At 37.2% G+C, this 16,110-nt stretch overlaps 2 protein-coding genes across 2 annotated transcripts; both read left to right on the top strand.

The window, feature by feature from the left end:
- Nucleotides 1-5,859: 5,859 nt before the first annotated feature.
- Nucleotides 5,860-10,499, top strand: LOC110713450 (helicase sen1-like). The gene is made up of 7 exons (XM_021891896.1): nt 5,860-6,113; nt 6,884-7,435; nt 7,757-9,004; nt 9,081-9,405; nt 9,498-9,759; nt 9,846-10,091; nt 10,191-10,499. Exons 1-7 carry the CDS (start codon nt 5,988-5,990, stop codon nt 10,249-10,251), a joined length of 2,820 nt encoding a protein of 939 aa, XP_021747588.1. The 5' UTR covers nt 5,860-5,987; the 3' UTR covers nt 10,252-10,499.
- A 3,805-nt stretch (nt 10,500-14,304) lies between these two features.
- Nucleotides 14,305-14,682, top strand: LOC110713399 (endoglucanase 1-like). The gene has a single exon (XM_021891852.1). It carries the CDS (start codon nt 14,305-14,307, stop codon nt 14,680-14,682), a length of 378 nt encoding a protein of 125 aa, XP_021747544.1.
- Nucleotides 14,683-16,110: the final 1,428 nt, after the last annotated feature.

Here is a 16,110-nt window from a genome sequence, read left to right as displayed (position 1 = left end):
CCAAAGCTTTGTTTGTGGACCAAACTCTCCTCCTCCTTATTCGGGTTGCCTAGACCCATTTCATATTGTTTCGAAATTTAACATGCCTCCTCAATCTAAGTCGACCCAAAAGTGTTCTCTTCCATTACTTAAAGATTATTTTGATCAAACCATTATCAGAATACTGAAACTAATGTACTATAACATTTAATCAAATTCGACCAACAAAACTAACACTGCATCAAAACAATGTCCACCAAAGTACTTGAAAAAATTTATTCGTATATAAAAGCAAATCCATATAACCAAATTTTATAATTGGCCAAGGCTATTTAATTGACTTATATATTACGATTTTTTATGATTACAGTAAAGCATTCCTCTGATTACTACTAAATACAAATTAGCCTATTGAAATTAAAACGGATTACTTATTCGACAAAATTCTTAATCAAATCCGACTAATAATAAATTAAAACAAGCATCAAATCAACTAAAATCGACTACTTAAAGCAATTTATTCAGGCCATCAAAGCAAATTCATAAAATTCATTCTTCTACCACACACAATATATTTTCTACTTGACATGATTGGAGTGAAAAGATCGTAAACCAAGACATTATAATAGACTAGAAAATAAGCATTAAACAAATCCTCTGAAGACGAATTGTAGAAATAGTAAACAAAGCCGCTCATTAAGAATTCCAGAACCAGATCTACTACACAAATTAACCAATTTAAACTTATTGGAGGATATATTTTAGGAAATTATTAGGATATATTTAGTTTCCATATTTTATGCTTAGTATATATTTTATGCCTAGCATAATATATTTTTGATATCTTTGACTATTTCCTAATTCTATCGGGTTTGGGAACGATGTATTATTTATTGGCCATGGCCATCATCATTGTAATTCAAGTGATTGAGTTTATTCAATTTATCAAATTCTCTCTATATTTTAGCATGGTATCAAGAGCAGGTTAAAATTTCTTGTTTTTTTTTTTCCAAACTCATAATATGGTCGGGGATGATGAAACATGTCCTATGTCACCCCCTCTCACACGTGTGGTTTCTGGAGTCCAGGGGGGGGGGGGAATATTCAGTCCATGGTGTTTCAAATGCAATTACGGGATTGCTTGGTAATGTTAATGTTCCCGATAATCGTTTGAATGGAAAATTTGATGCTACCTCTTGGATTATTGACACAGGGGCAACTCATCATGTAACCGGAGACAAATCTTGGTTGTTTGATATGCAGTGTCTAGAGTATCCTGTTGGTCTTCCCAATGGTGACACCGTATTGGCTTCTTTAATTGGTTATGTTCGTTTGTCGGACAAGTTTATTCTAACCGGGGTTCTTTATGTTCCTAATTTGAGTTGCAATTTGCTTTTTGTGTCACAAATTATCGCTGAGCTTAATTGTACTGTCCAATTTAACCCTTATATGTGTGTTGTAAAGGATCAAACGAAGGAGCTGATTGGAACGGAAGTTAGGAGAGACGGATTATTCTATTTTAGCAATTCAGATTCGGTGAATCACGTTGATGTGGGTGAAGCAAGGACGACCTTGGAGTTGTGGCATCGTCGAATGGGTCATCCCTCAGAAAAAGTGGTTAAGTTACTTCCTCATGTTAGTGGAAATAAACATAATCTTTCTAAATGGTGTGAGGTATGTATGCGTGCTAAACATCCTAGAGATAAATTCCCTTTGAGTGATAGTGGAGCTTCTAGGATTTTTGAGAAAATACATTGTGATTTGTGGGGTCCGTATCGACACGTTTCTTCGTGTGGAGCTCGTTATTTTTTAACTATTGTTGATTATTATTCCCGAGCTGTTTGGATTTACTTATTGGTTGATAAAACTGAGGTTTTTTGAATGTTTTTAGCATTTGTTGATATGGTTGATAGACAATTTTCTCAAACCATTAAGGTTGTGCAAAGTGACAATGGCACTGAATTTAATTGTTTGCATGATTATTTTAGTGCTACTGGAATTATTTTTCAAACCTCTTGTGTGGGGACTCCACAACAGAATAGGAGAGTTGAGAGAAAACACAAACACATTCTTGAAGTTGGGAGAGCTTTGAGGTTTCAAGCCAATTTGCCTATTTATTTTTGGGGGGAATGTGTTCTTGCCGGTGCTCACCTAATTAATCGTACACCCACTCCCTTGTTACAAAATAAAACTCCATTTGAAATTTTGTTCAATAAACCTCCCTTATTTGATGCCCTTCGTACTTTTCGATGTTTGTGCTTTGCTCATAATCAGAAAACAAATGGGGACAAATTTGCAAGTCGAAGTAGGAAATGTATTTTTGTGGGATATCCCTTTGGGAAGAAAGGATGGAGATTGTATGCCCTTGAGTCAAATTTTTTTTGTGTCACGTGATGTGAAATTTGTTGAGGAAGTGTTTCCTTTTTGTAGTCCGGAAGTTGTGAATATAGAGTCCACGAATTTTGATCAAAATAATGATGTTCATACGAATTTCATGGAGTATGAGGTGTTTGATGATAATGAGGTAGTTATGTGAGACGAGAGCATTTTACAGATCCATGAACAAGTTGCCACGAGTGTCGAAAATATTGTCCAACACACGCAGCAGCCTGAGACAGACCATGCCGCAGCCTACCCGCGGCAGCAAGGGCCATCCCGCAGGCAGGCCGCGGAGTCTGCTGCCCAGCAGCCTGTCTCCCCGCAGGAAGATGCCGCGGGCGCGGGCGGTGAAGCCGCGGGCGCGAGAGGTGAGGCCGCGGGCGCGGGGTCGGCTTCCCAGTAGTAGCCCGTTAGTTCTGCCTTCCCCGATGGATTTCCATCGGGCGATGGGTCGAGTGACCACCGATCGAGTGTAGAACCCTTAGATAGGGGGTTCCGTGAAAAAATTTCCAATGTCCGTTATCGTGACTATGTGACTCACTCAGTTTTTGCTAAAAATCCGTCTCTGTCCACTCCGTCTCCAATCCCTCCTTCAGGTACGCCTTACCCTCTAGCACACTATATAAATTGTGACATGTTTTCTGTGAATTATCGCAAATTTCTTGCAGCCGTTGTTTTGGGAAAGGATCCAAAATCCTTTAAAGAAGCAATGAAATCCGAAGGTTGGCGACGTTCTATGAAAGAAGAAATAAGGGCATTGGAAGATAATGGAACTTGGACATTGGAGCATCTTCCTCCCGGCAAGAAAGCACTAGGTTGTCAATGGGTGTATAAGACGAAATTTTTGTCTAATGGTGATATTGAACGTCTCAAGTCACGTTTGGTTGTTTTTGGTAATCATCAAAGAGAAGGTATTGATTATGGTGAGACCTTTGCTCCGGTTGTAAAAATGACTACTGTTCGCGCTTTTCTTGCTATAGCAGTTTCAAAAAACTGGGAGATTCAATAGATGGATGTTCATATTGCTTTCTTACATGGTGATCTTGAAGAAAAGGTGTACATGAAATTACCTCCAGGTTTTGAGAGCTCGGATTCGAGTTTGGTGTGTCATTTGAGAAAGTCTTTGTATGGGTTGAAACAAGCTCCGAGATGTTGGTTTGCAAAGCTCATTACAACTTTGAAAGGGTACGGTTTTATTCAATCTTACTCTGATTATTCTCTTTTCACATACACTAAAGACAATGTTCAGATTATTGTCTTAGTTTATGTTGATGATCTTATTATTTCTAGGAATGATTCTGCTGCATTAACTGTGTTCAAAGCTTATCTTGGTGACTGTTTCAAGATGAAGGATCTTGGTCCATTGGAATATTTTTTGGGCATTGAAGTTGCTCGTAGTAAATCAGGTTTGTTTTTGTGTCAACGAAAGTACACCTTGGATATTGTTTCTGAAGTAGGGCTATTGGGTGCGAAACCAAGTGGTTTTCCGATTGAGCAGAACCACAAGCTTAGTCTTGCTAGTGGTGAGTTACTTCAGGATCCTGAGTCTTATCGTAGACTAGTAGGGCGGTTGATTTATCTCTCGGTGACTAGACCAGATTTGGCATATTCGATTCATATTCTTTCTCAGTTTATGCACGAACCTCAGATTGAGCATTGGGAAGCAGCTCTCAGGGTGGTTCGTTATTTAAAGGGTACTCCAGGGTATTTTGTTAAGTGCAGATAGTGACCTGATTTTGCAGGGTTGGTGTGATTCAGATTGGGCGGCGTGTCCTCTTACCCGTCGTTCGTTGACTGGTTGGCTAGTTTTTCTTGGTAAAACTCCTATTTCGTGGAAAACCAAGAAGCAACCCACGGTATCTTTCTCTTCTTCTGAGGCTGAGTATCGGTGCATGGCTTCAACCACACATGAGTTGAAATGGTTGAAGGCATTGCTTTTGAGTTTGGGTGTCCAACACCCTAAGGCGATCAAGTTATTTTGTGATAATCAATTTGCTTTACATATAGCTTGAAATCCAGTTTTTCATGAACGTACAAAACACATTGAGATTGATTGTCACATTGTTCGTGATGCTATTACAGAGGGCTTAATTGCTCCTTCCTATGTCTCCACTAAGGAGCAACTTGCAGATATTTTCACTAAGGCGCTTGGGAAGTCTCAGTTTGATCACCTTCTTTCCAAGTTGGGCATTTACAATCTCCATGCTCCAACTTGAGGGGGGGTATTGGAGGATATATTTTGAAGGATATATTTTGGATATATTTTGGGAAATTATTAGGATATATTTAGTTTCCATATTTTATGCTTAGTATATATTTTATGCCTAGCATAATATATTTTTGATATCTTTGACTATTTCCTAATTCTATCGGGTTTGGGAACGATGTATTATTTATTGGCCATGGCCATCATGATTGTAATTCAAGTGATTGAGTTTATTCAATTTATCAAATTCTCTCTATATTTTAGCAAAACTACAAATACTGAATTTAAATTACTTGGGATTAAGAGTTGTCAAGTGAACTTGTGTTGCTGGATCAACTTTCGAACTGTGGGTGATTTTGGTGAAGATGGCTACCTGAGTTGAAATTGGCGATCAAAGACAAACACTTTTTTAAAAAATAAAAATAAAATAAAAGCATATTACTTAACCGTTAAATTTTCAGTTCGTTGACACCGTTACTTTAAAGTAACTAACGTCCATAATCCCACCGTTACTAAAATCCGTACATCACAATATAATAATGGTATAAAGGACAGTGTATGTCCCACAACAGCTACTGATTGACGAAGTTTTGTCAATCAGGCTGATCGCCTGAGTCTGCCACGTATTTAACTATGCGGTAAAGGTGGACTATTTTTTAATTTTTGAAATTTAATGAGAATTTTTTTCTTTCCAACTTTTATTTAGATGGATAAATCAAGGATTTAACTGAAATGAAAATTAAACATGATGTTGTTAGTTATAAGTAAAAAGGGATCTAACTTGATCCAATTGTGCTATGTCCACCAAGACCCAAAAGGCCAAAAGAAAGATATGGCTGAAACTTAAAAAAAAAAAAAAAAAAAAAAAAAAAAAAGTATATAGTATTACCAATGAAAATTAATACGGAGTACTCCGTACTAATAAAAAACTTAATTACATTGCATGCATTATATACGTACTCAAAGTCCAGTTGGTTTTCCATAAACCTCTTAAACTTCCGCTGCTAATGTAATTATTATAACCATTCACTTTCACTTTTACCTATAAAAAGTTATAGAATTATAAATCAAAGTTAATCACAAATTAATCTAAAGCATCTTCATCTACATTTTCAGTCTTTACCTAGCATGTAAGTTATTCACAAGTGCCTTTGCTTTTCTTCTTTAATGTCTAAAGCATAATCTTATTTTTTATGATAGATTTATATTTTTTAATCTGCTTTGTAGGAACATTATTTTGCTTATTGACTAAGAGTTTACTCCAAGTCAACGTCAACCTCGTACAGTCGTACCAACGTAACTTTTTCTTTAACACTTGTTGCAAATCATTCTTGTTTCAATTCTGAGGTTAGTTTCTATTTGTTTATAGTCATTGGAAATTTTGACACATTAATTTTCGTGGAAGCAGAATTTGGTCATCTACATGCATTTGGCAATGGAGAAGTCTAATAGCCAAAATAAATGTGAAGGGGCTAGCACAGGGTTACTAGATTTGGTGTTTTCTTGGTCTTTTCGAGACGTGCTTAACAAGGATTTGTACAAGGATAAGGTACCATTCTACATTTCTACTCCATCATATCCTCTAATTGACTAATTCAAAAAATCATTATACAAGTTATTGGTATACTCCGTGTGCACTTTTTATTATATAGGTCTAAATGTCTAATGACGGATCTAGGAAATTTAAAATACGGGTTTAAAAAATTCGTCCCTGATTACTATTTGTCTTGTACTCTTGCGTCAGTTGTGTGACATTTTGATTAATTCCAGTTTCTTTGACAGTGTTTATGTTCGATTATATATTAATTTGCAATCTATATGTTTTGGTTTAAGATTGATACTCAAGCATTTTGGAGGAATAAAACATATAACAATATCAACAATAGTATAATTAATGGCGACCATGAAGAGGCATATTGTGTTAAATGCAAACTTGTTCGTTTGGCATCATTATAGTTTTCAGTTTTTTGATTTTTTTTTTTCTATTTCAAAATCATATGTTATAATATGTCATATAATGAATAAAAAAGTTAGTCAAATTTATTTTACTCATGATAATTTTGAAAATTGACAACACAAAAAGTGAAAACACTTTGTTCTTATTTCATATTTTTGATTTTTTTGTTTTCTGAAAAAGTGAAAACTGAAAACAAAAAATAATGCCAAATAAGCCGTTAATAATATGTTTTGAGTTGGAGATCATGTAGTAGTAGTCTCAATTTTGCTTTTTTAATTGCAATACGGCAATACCTAGTGAAAAACAAATACTTTTTTATGTGCATATTAACAGATCATTTGAAAAATTATGATCATGAACAGGTGAAACGTATTCCAAAGGTGTTTTCATCAACTACTCAGTATACAAATGCGTTCAAAACCCCACTTGTGGAGGAAACTCGAGCGAGTTTATGCTCAGGAATGGAATCTGTTGGCAATGCCCCTGCTTGTGAGATATCAAGTATCGAGTTATCTAAAGATTATAAGCCTCCTAAGGAGTTTTATTACAACATTTTGACTAAAAAGTTTACTGATTTCAAGAACAATGGAGGACATTATGAGCCAGAGCCAGGGGACATCATTGTTCTTTCGAATATTAAGCCAAGAAGGATTGAAGATTTGAATAGGCCTGGACATACCTCTGTTGTTGCCATGGTTGCGACGATGGAGGATGGTTCTGACATGACTCGAATTCTCTCATCAAAGGAACTTGGTGGTTCGGAATTGTTACCTAAGCGTCATATGGGTGTAAGAGTTTTCGCGACTTACTTGATCAACTTGATAACAAATACGAGGATTTGGAAAGCACTTCATCCTGATCCTATTGGTGTGAGCATGAACCTACTTCTTAAAGTTCTTCAACCTAACTCTCATGTAAGGAACAATATTTCTCTATCTGTTATGAATAAGTTGCAATATTTCGTTACTTTAAGAGTTAATTGTGGATGTGATATCACAAATTTCATTTAGATTTAGTACATGGTATCTGAAAAGAAGAAAAAACTTGCTCTCAGGGCAATTTTTGTTAATCATGATAATGATTTTCGACATTATCATTAACTCGAAAATTTTCAAGTCATCTGTAATTATGAATATTGGCCTAATGGCCTGCACTCAAAAGTTAAAATGGCATTTGTTACATTAGTACTGATAGTGATTGAATTTCTTTTTCTACGGTCTTGTCTGTGGTTACAGGCAGGTGAGGATTGCACTATATGCGTGTCTGGTGGTAACTTTAGCAGTGTGAATCCAAGTATACGGGAGGCAATCGATTCTTTCAAGTTAGACGAGTCACAGAAAACTGCTGTTTTTAGCAGTATTCTGATGAGAAAATGCTCACACAAGAAAGACAATGTGAAGCTCATATGGGGTCCTCCAGGGACAGGGAAAACAAAAACAGTTGCTTCGCTTTTATTTTTACTTTTCAGGTTGAAATGCAGGACATTAGCCTGTGCTCCGACCAACATTGCAGTTCTGCAAGTCGCGAAAAGGCTGATGGACATACTCTCACAGTCTCTGAAGTATGATACTTATGGCTTGGGTGATGTTGTTCTTTTTGGTAATAGTGAGCGAATGAAGGTAGATGAACATGATGAGCTGTTAAATGTGTTTTTAGATTATCGAGCAGAAGTTCTGTCTAAATGCCTTTCTCCTATAAATGGTTGGAAGCATACTTTAGATTCAATGATATCTTTACTTGAAGAGCCTGAAGAGCAATACCAAAAATACTTGCGGGACAGAACTGTTCTCGATGATGATGAGGAGGAGGATGAGAGCGACGATGACAGTGATGATAGCAGCGAAAGAGATAGTGCAAAATGTAAGGGGTTGAAGAGGGATGACAGAAGAAAGCACTGGTCAGAAGTAATTGATCAATCAATGAAACGAAGCAACAAGAACTCCAAGGATCAGAAGTATAGATCTTATGACAATCTGTTGTCGTATGAAGAGTTTGTGAAGCAGAGGTTCTTTTATGTAGGAGAACGTTTAGCGTTCTTAATGAAGAATCTTTACACCCATCTACCAACATCGTTTATTTCATTGGATGCAGTAAAGAGCATGATTAGCCTGATTGAACTTTTTAATATTCTTCGAGATGCAAGAGAAAAAATTGGTCATAACCATAAGTTGACGATGAAGAGGAACGAGTTTGTTCAAATTCTCAAGTCCCTTCCTGAGTATTTCTCTGTTCCAATATTAGCTTATTCTGACATACAAACAATCAAGGATTTTTGTTTAAAAAACGCTCATTTAATCTTCTGTACTGCCTCGAGTTCTGCTAAAATGCAAACTGAAGGCATGGAACCAGTGGAATTGTTAGTCATTGATGAAGCCGCGCAGATTAAAGAATGTGAATCCTTGATTCCCTTACAGATTCCCGGTCTCAAGAACGCCATTTTGATAGGCGATGATAAACAGCTTCCAGCAATGGTTCAAAGCAAGGTCTGAAATTAGTCTTGTATAGTATTACTGATTATTATTATTTCTTGGTTAACTTATTCTTTAAATCTTTTTTAAGGTTGCTGAAAATGCTGATTTTGGACGGAGCTTGTTCAAAAGATTAGCAACTTTAGGGAAAAAGAAGCATCTTCTTAAGATTCAATACCGGATGCATCCGTCCATAAGTTTGTTTCCGAATGAAGAGTTCTATGGAAATCAGATTACAGATGGTCCAAATGTGAAAGAAATAAGTTACTGTAAAAACTTTCTTCAAGAAAAAATTTATGGAACTTATTCTTTCATCAATGTATCTAGAGGAAACGAAAATTTCGACAAAGGCCATAGCCCCAGAAATCTAGTAGAGGCAGCAGTTGTGTGTCAGATTGTTGTAAAGCTCTTCAAGGGTGAGCCTACTAAGTACTAACTATTTAGTATTTAAATATGACTTCAATAACATAAACAAAAATTTGGATTTTCACAATGTGTTATTGTGAAGAGTATTGTAACACAGGGAAAAAAGTAAGTGTGGGAGTAATTTCACCTTACAAGGGTCAAGTTGGTCTGATTCAAGAAAAAATAGGAATGCGGTATGACAGTTACAAGGACAGCGGTTTCTTAGTGAGTGTTCGTTCAGTTGATGGATTTCAAGGCGGAGAGGAGGACGTAATTATAATCTCAAGTGTTCGAAGCAATGGGAAAGGATCGGTTGGCTTCTTGTCGAATCATCAAAGGACAAATGTAGCTCTAACGAGAGCAAGGTAGTTGTTAAGCAGGCTAGAGTTATTATGTTTTACTTTGAAAATTTCTGTTTTGAGTGTTTTGTTGATGGTTTTTGATATTGTAGGTACTGTCTATGGGTAGTAGGGAATGGAGCTACCTTAACTAAAAGTGGATGTGTGTGGAAGCAGCTTGTGATTAATGCCAAAATGCGAGGATGTTATTACAATGCTGACGAGGATAAAGATCTTGATAGAGCAATGACAGCAGCAGTACTCGAGACTGAAATCGATCCTGCAGAATCTTTGTCAAGCAGGTTAGCTGGAATTCAGATAAGAAACGGCAGTCAGGGAGAATCGAGTTCCTTATCTAGGTTAGTATCATAACTACAACACTTTGTTCTATGTTAGATGAAACACAATTCAAAGTGCTTGCTATATTACTTTTTATGTGTTGTTTTAATTTTCAACAGAAACAATTTCGAGTCGAAAAGGGAGAAAGGAAGTTCCATAATTGGATACAGAAGATGGTGAATGAATTGAACAAGATTGGAAGGAAACAGAACTTGCTGGCTTCTAGTCGACTTTCCATTCTCCTCATTTTACTCTAAAGTATCTATTACATGCTACTGGCTAGTGTTTTCATGTTATATTACTTCCGGATATGGTGTTGAATACGTGACAATACATCTTGACACACTAAAAAATCATGTCCTAATTTTTTACTTTTTAGACATTTGGACTCAAATCGTGTCTTAATATAATACGGTTTGTTTTGTTTTCGCTTGGTATTTATATTTTCCTTTATATCTTGTATTTCCTCACCTTTTCCATCTCTTCCTTTCCATTGAAATAATAATAAATTTCGATATTATTTGTCTAATAAAAAACATCCTTTTAATTCTCATTTAAGGCTTTGTATTTGTCGTAGAATACACATTATTACAAATCAAACAAGACTCACTTAATAATTATTTTTATATATAGATTGTCATGCACATAAAGTCAAAGTTTAGTCAAATCTAACAATCAAATCAGGTCAAATCAAATTAGAATAGATCGGATCAAATAAGAAAAATATAGGGTGAATTAAACAAGCCCTTAATCTTATTTCAGAAAACCATAATGCTCCGTAAGTTCTTATAAAAAAGATTATTTAAGAAAGGTAAGATATATATACTAGCCGATAGATGTTAAAAACCAACAAAAATTATCAAAACTGCCAACATTTCAAGCGAAATGTCTTTATTGCCCTTACTAAAATACTAAACCCAAACCCACCTTTCTCCTCTTTCTTTTTTTTCTCACATCAATTACCCCCCAAGATCCCCAAATACAACCACCGCCACCACCACAACAGAGACAACCAGCGTACTAGTCGGCGGCGTTCAAGAGGAGGCAACGCGAACAAACATCGGTGTCGGGTGGTTGACGGTGACGGCATGGCTGGAAATAGGGTTGTTCATCGATCCAAGACCAGACCGGACCGATCCGGATTGGACCGAAGACCGAAAATTAGAATTTTAAGAACCGAAAACGAACCGATTAAGAAGGGTCCGAACCCGGATTGGACTAAAAGAATCTGTCCAAAACCTGGACCAGACCGCTTTAAGAAGTTTTTTTTAAAATAATACTAAATTTTTAATAAAGTTATGGAAAACACGAAAAATAGTAAAGGAAAAACTATATTTTTACGTCTATTTTTAAGTCTACTTTTGTATGTTAAGTACAAAAAAAACTTATAAGGTTAAAGTTTTCTAAGATTATTGAGGATAATTTAAACCATTACTTAAGGTTTCACGCATTTTTTTAATAAAAAAAATAGTCCGGTCCAAAACCGGTTTTTATAGGATTTTAATTGGACCAGACCGGACCGAAGATCAGAAAAATGAATTTCAAGGCCCGAAGATCGGATCGATTAATTCGGTTGGTCCGGGGTGGTCCGGTCCATTTTTTCGGTCCGAACCGATTTATGAACACCCCTAGCTGGAAATCCGGGGAAGGAGGTAAGTTTACCGATTAGATTTTTGTTTTGAATTTAAGTTTTTTTTTTTTTTTAAATAATTCTGATAGCTGATAACCAGTGGTCAAACCGGTTGACCGCCACCGGTAACCGACGGTCAAAACCGATTGACCGCACTTGTCAATCGATTTTGACCGTCGGTTACCGGTGGCGGCCAACCAGTTCTGAGCGTTGTTTAACAGCCAATAACTTTTTTTTACTACCTCCGTTAACAGTTATTTGCAACAAAAGGGGTCTGCGCGGACTCCTAGGGAAAACTTATAAACATGATTATTAAAAGTTATGGACATGTAATTAATTAATAACCAAATTTATTAAAAAAAATTGCAATTAAACCAGAACCATCTAAACCACCACGACATGCCACCCAGAACCACCTCCCATGCCACCCAAAACCCATGAACCACCACCCACAAATCGCCGAAACCACCCAGAAACCACTAAAATTCACCTGAGAACCACGAAAACCACCCAAAAACCACCAAATTTGAAACCCAAAAACCAAACCCCCCCACAAAATAGCCACCTGCGAACCACCAAAACCCATGAAACAACCACCTGCGAACCACCTAATCCCACGAAACAGCAAGCCACAAACCACCCACAAAAGCCACCTAACACCCAGGAGCCACCAACAACACCCACACACGACCTATTAATACCCACCTACGAACCACCAACACCCACGAATCACCAGCACCCACGAAATAACCACCTACCAGATCTAACGAAACCCACACACAAACTAGATCTACTGAAACCACCCACAAAATAAGTAGAAATAAGGGATGAGAAATGAAGAAGAAAATGAGAAATGAAGAAGGAAGAAGATGGAGGAGAGAGACGGTGGGTAGATGAAATTAGGGATGAATCAAATTTTTTTTGGGATAATAGTTTAGATAATTGAGTTAGATTAGAGTTATAATAATTTGTAATTATGTGTACTATTATGTGTTAATAATTTTTAAATGAGGGTATTTTGGTCATTTTATCATAAAAAAGTTACTATATTAAGAAAAAAATAGTTTTGTTGCAAATAATAGTTGGCACCTGTTTTTGGTAAATGTTGCAAATAACTGTTAATGCAGGTAGTATTTAACTTATTCTAATTAATTGTTATTATTATTACAAAATAATTATAATTAATTTTATTGTTATTTCTGTAGATAATTTTAATGATTAATTGTTATTATTATTATTAGTCTGGTGTAGATAGTTGTAATTGACGTGGTGGTTGTGGGTTGTAGTGGTCGACATGGTGGTGTGGGTGGTACCAGTGGTGTTATTGGTGGTGGTTGATGTGGTTGTTTTAAAAGCGGTGGATGGAAATTTTGAATAAAATTAGAAAAAGAATATGAGGAAGATTTTAGTAAGAGAAATGTTGTCCCTTTACTTGAAAGGTTGGTGGTATAATAAATTTTGTTGGTTGTATTTAGCAATCCACTAAAAAATCATACATCTGAAATTTGAATTTAATTTAGTTGAAAATTCATACATTTTCCAAATCCCCTCATATTCTTACACTTTTAGTACTCGAATCACCATTGCAAAACCACGGAAAAAATGGCCGAAAACCAGCAAAAAATACTCTGTAGGACCTTAACCAATGACGGAGAAGACCATTTGAGTTTACTTCCCGACGCAATCCTAACCGAAATTCTTTGATTCCTCTCAACCAATACCGCCGCTTCCACCTCCGTTTTATCGCACCGTTGGCACCACCTTTGGACCGGCGTCAATCACCTTGATTTCGGGTTCTTTGAATTTGTTAAGATATATATGTAAATATATTCTATTATTGTATTTTAGCTAAGCGTATATTTAGATTGATATGATTGTAATTAGTTTCCTAGATATGTGCCTTGTATTATGGCTAGCACGATGCGCCTAACTTGTATATAATGGGAAGGCAGTAAATGAAATCCCTCGAGGAAAACATTCCATAAACTCTTTCATGGTATCAGTTTCCTAGGGCACGATTTTCTTCATCTCTTCCGCTGTTTTCCGGCTAATTACCTTGCTCACGTTTTGTTCTTTATCTTCTTCTTCTCATCTCTTCTCTGTTCTTCACCATGGGTGATTCTAAGTCTCCCCTTCATCCGGCTCCTCTCGTCCCTAACATTAAGAGCACCATTCCCATTACCCTAGAAATGGAGAATGTGCAATACTCAACGTGGGCGGAGTTGCTCAAACTCCACGCAAAATCTCATCGGGTCCTTCACCATATCATTCCCCCTGCCAAAGGCAAGGAGAAAATTCCATCTACTGAGGAGGAACAGGAACTATGGTGGACCCTTGATTTTGCGGTTTTATCGTGGCTCTATGGTACTATCTCGACTGACCTCATCAACACTGTCATCGAACCTGATGCAACAGCAATGGACATATGGAATCGGTTACGTGACCTATTTTAAGACAATCAACATTCTAGGGCTGTTGCTCTTGAGCAGGAGTTTTTAACCACAACTTTAGAGGACTTTCCAAATTTCTCGGCCTATTTCCAGCGTTTAAAGTCTCTTGCGGATTAACTCAAGAATGTAGGTGCAGTGGTGTCTGACAGTCGAATGGTTATTCAGTTAGTTGGGGGCCTTACGAAAGCGTACAGTTGTGTGGGTGCGCTTATTAGGCAGAGCAATCCCTTACCCGCGTTTTATCAAGCGCGATCCATACTCACTTTAGAGGAGGCCGGCATGGCCAAGAACGCTTCAACAGGGTCGGACTCGGCTATGGTTGCTGCATCATCTGATAATTCTCAGTTTGATTTCGCTTCTCATGGCCAATCGAAAGGGAAAAATCAGAAAAAGGAAGAGAATTCCGGCAACTGCAAAAATTCTGGAGGTGGTTCCGGACGCGACTCCGATGGTGGCAAGAGCGGTCAGGGTTCCGGTGGTGGTTCCAGTGGTGTGCCTCGAGGTTCAGGTGGACAGCAGCCTTCGTCCTAGTTCTGGCAGCAACTGTATCCCCCATGGGGTGGATGCCTCAAGGGTGCGCCGTACCACCATGTCCTTACCTCACTCAGCATTGGGCTAGGCCCAGCTTTTCACCAAGGCAACAGCCTGGTATCTTGGGCCCACGCCCACAACAAATTCAGCAGGCCTATGCCGCTTCAACTCAGGGGCAGCCCGGTTCCTATGGTTCTTCATATGCTCCAACTGACATCGAGTCCGCCATGCACACTATGACTCTTTCTCAACCTGATCCGGCGTGGTACATGGACACTGGAGATACCTCTCATATGACCTCCTCTCTCAGTAATTTCTCGTCTTATTTTAATTTGATCACTCATCCTAATAATGGCATTGTTGTTGTTAATGGTCATACTATTCCTATACTTGGTTATGGTCACACTAAATTGTCTTCCCCTACTACTCCCTTTACTTTAAAGAATGTTCTATATGCTCCTAAACTCATCAAAAATCTAATTTATGTTTGAAAATTCAACACTGTTAATTCAGTGAAAGTTGAGTTTGATCCTGTTAGGTTTTCTGTGAAGGATTTTCGGACGGGGAAGCCAATCATGAGATGTGATAGCCATGGGGACCTTTATCCTTTTACCACAAATAAAGCTTCTCATTCTACTTTTGCCGCTTTGTCATGATCAATTGGGACATCCGGGTGCTCCTATCTTAGATGTTCTTACGCATAATAAAAGAATTGATTGAAATAAACATTCTAGTTCTAGAATTTGTGATTCTTGTGTTTATGGAAAACATGTTAAATTGCCTTTTTCTCCATCTACTTCTACTACTCTTGTTCCATTTGATATTATTCATAGTTACTTGTGGACATCTCCTATTTTAATTTCTATTGGCCATCGTTACTACATTGTGTTATTGGATGATTTTTCGAATTATTTATGGACTTTTCCTATAGCCAAGAAATCAGATGTTTATGACACTTTTCTAGCTTTTAAAGCCCATATCCACACCCAATTTGAACGAAATGTCAAAAATATTCAATGTGATAATGGGAGGGAGTTTGATAATGGTCCTTTTTGGGAATTTTGCAAACGCAATGGCCTATCTTTTCGTCTCTCTTGCCCCCATACTACTTCTCAAAATGGGAAAGCCGAATGAAAAATTAGAACTATTAACAATGTCACTAGAACTCTTCTTGCTCATGCATCCCTACCGCCATCTTTTTGGCATCATGCTTTGCAAATGGCTACATACCTCCTTAATATTCTTACAAGTAAGTTGTTGGGTAATAAGTCACCTTTAGAGATCCTTTATCAACAGGTTCCTTCTTACTCACACTTACGGGTTTTTGGGTGTTTATGCTAACCTCTTATTCCTTCTACCACTATCAATAAATTACAACCAAGGTCTACTCCTTGTGTATTTTTGGGTTTTCCTTCTAATCATCGTGGC

This window comes from Chenopodium quinoa, unplaced genomic scaffold (assembly GCF_001683475.1).
Source record: "Chenopodium quinoa cultivar QQ74 unplaced genomic scaffold, ASM168347v1, whole genome shotgun sequence".
Lineage (NCBI taxonomy): Eukaryota > Viridiplantae > Streptophyta > Magnoliopsida > Caryophyllales > Amaranthaceae > Chenopodium > Chenopodium quinoa.
This window is presented reverse-complemented; position numbering and strand designations above follow the sequence as displayed.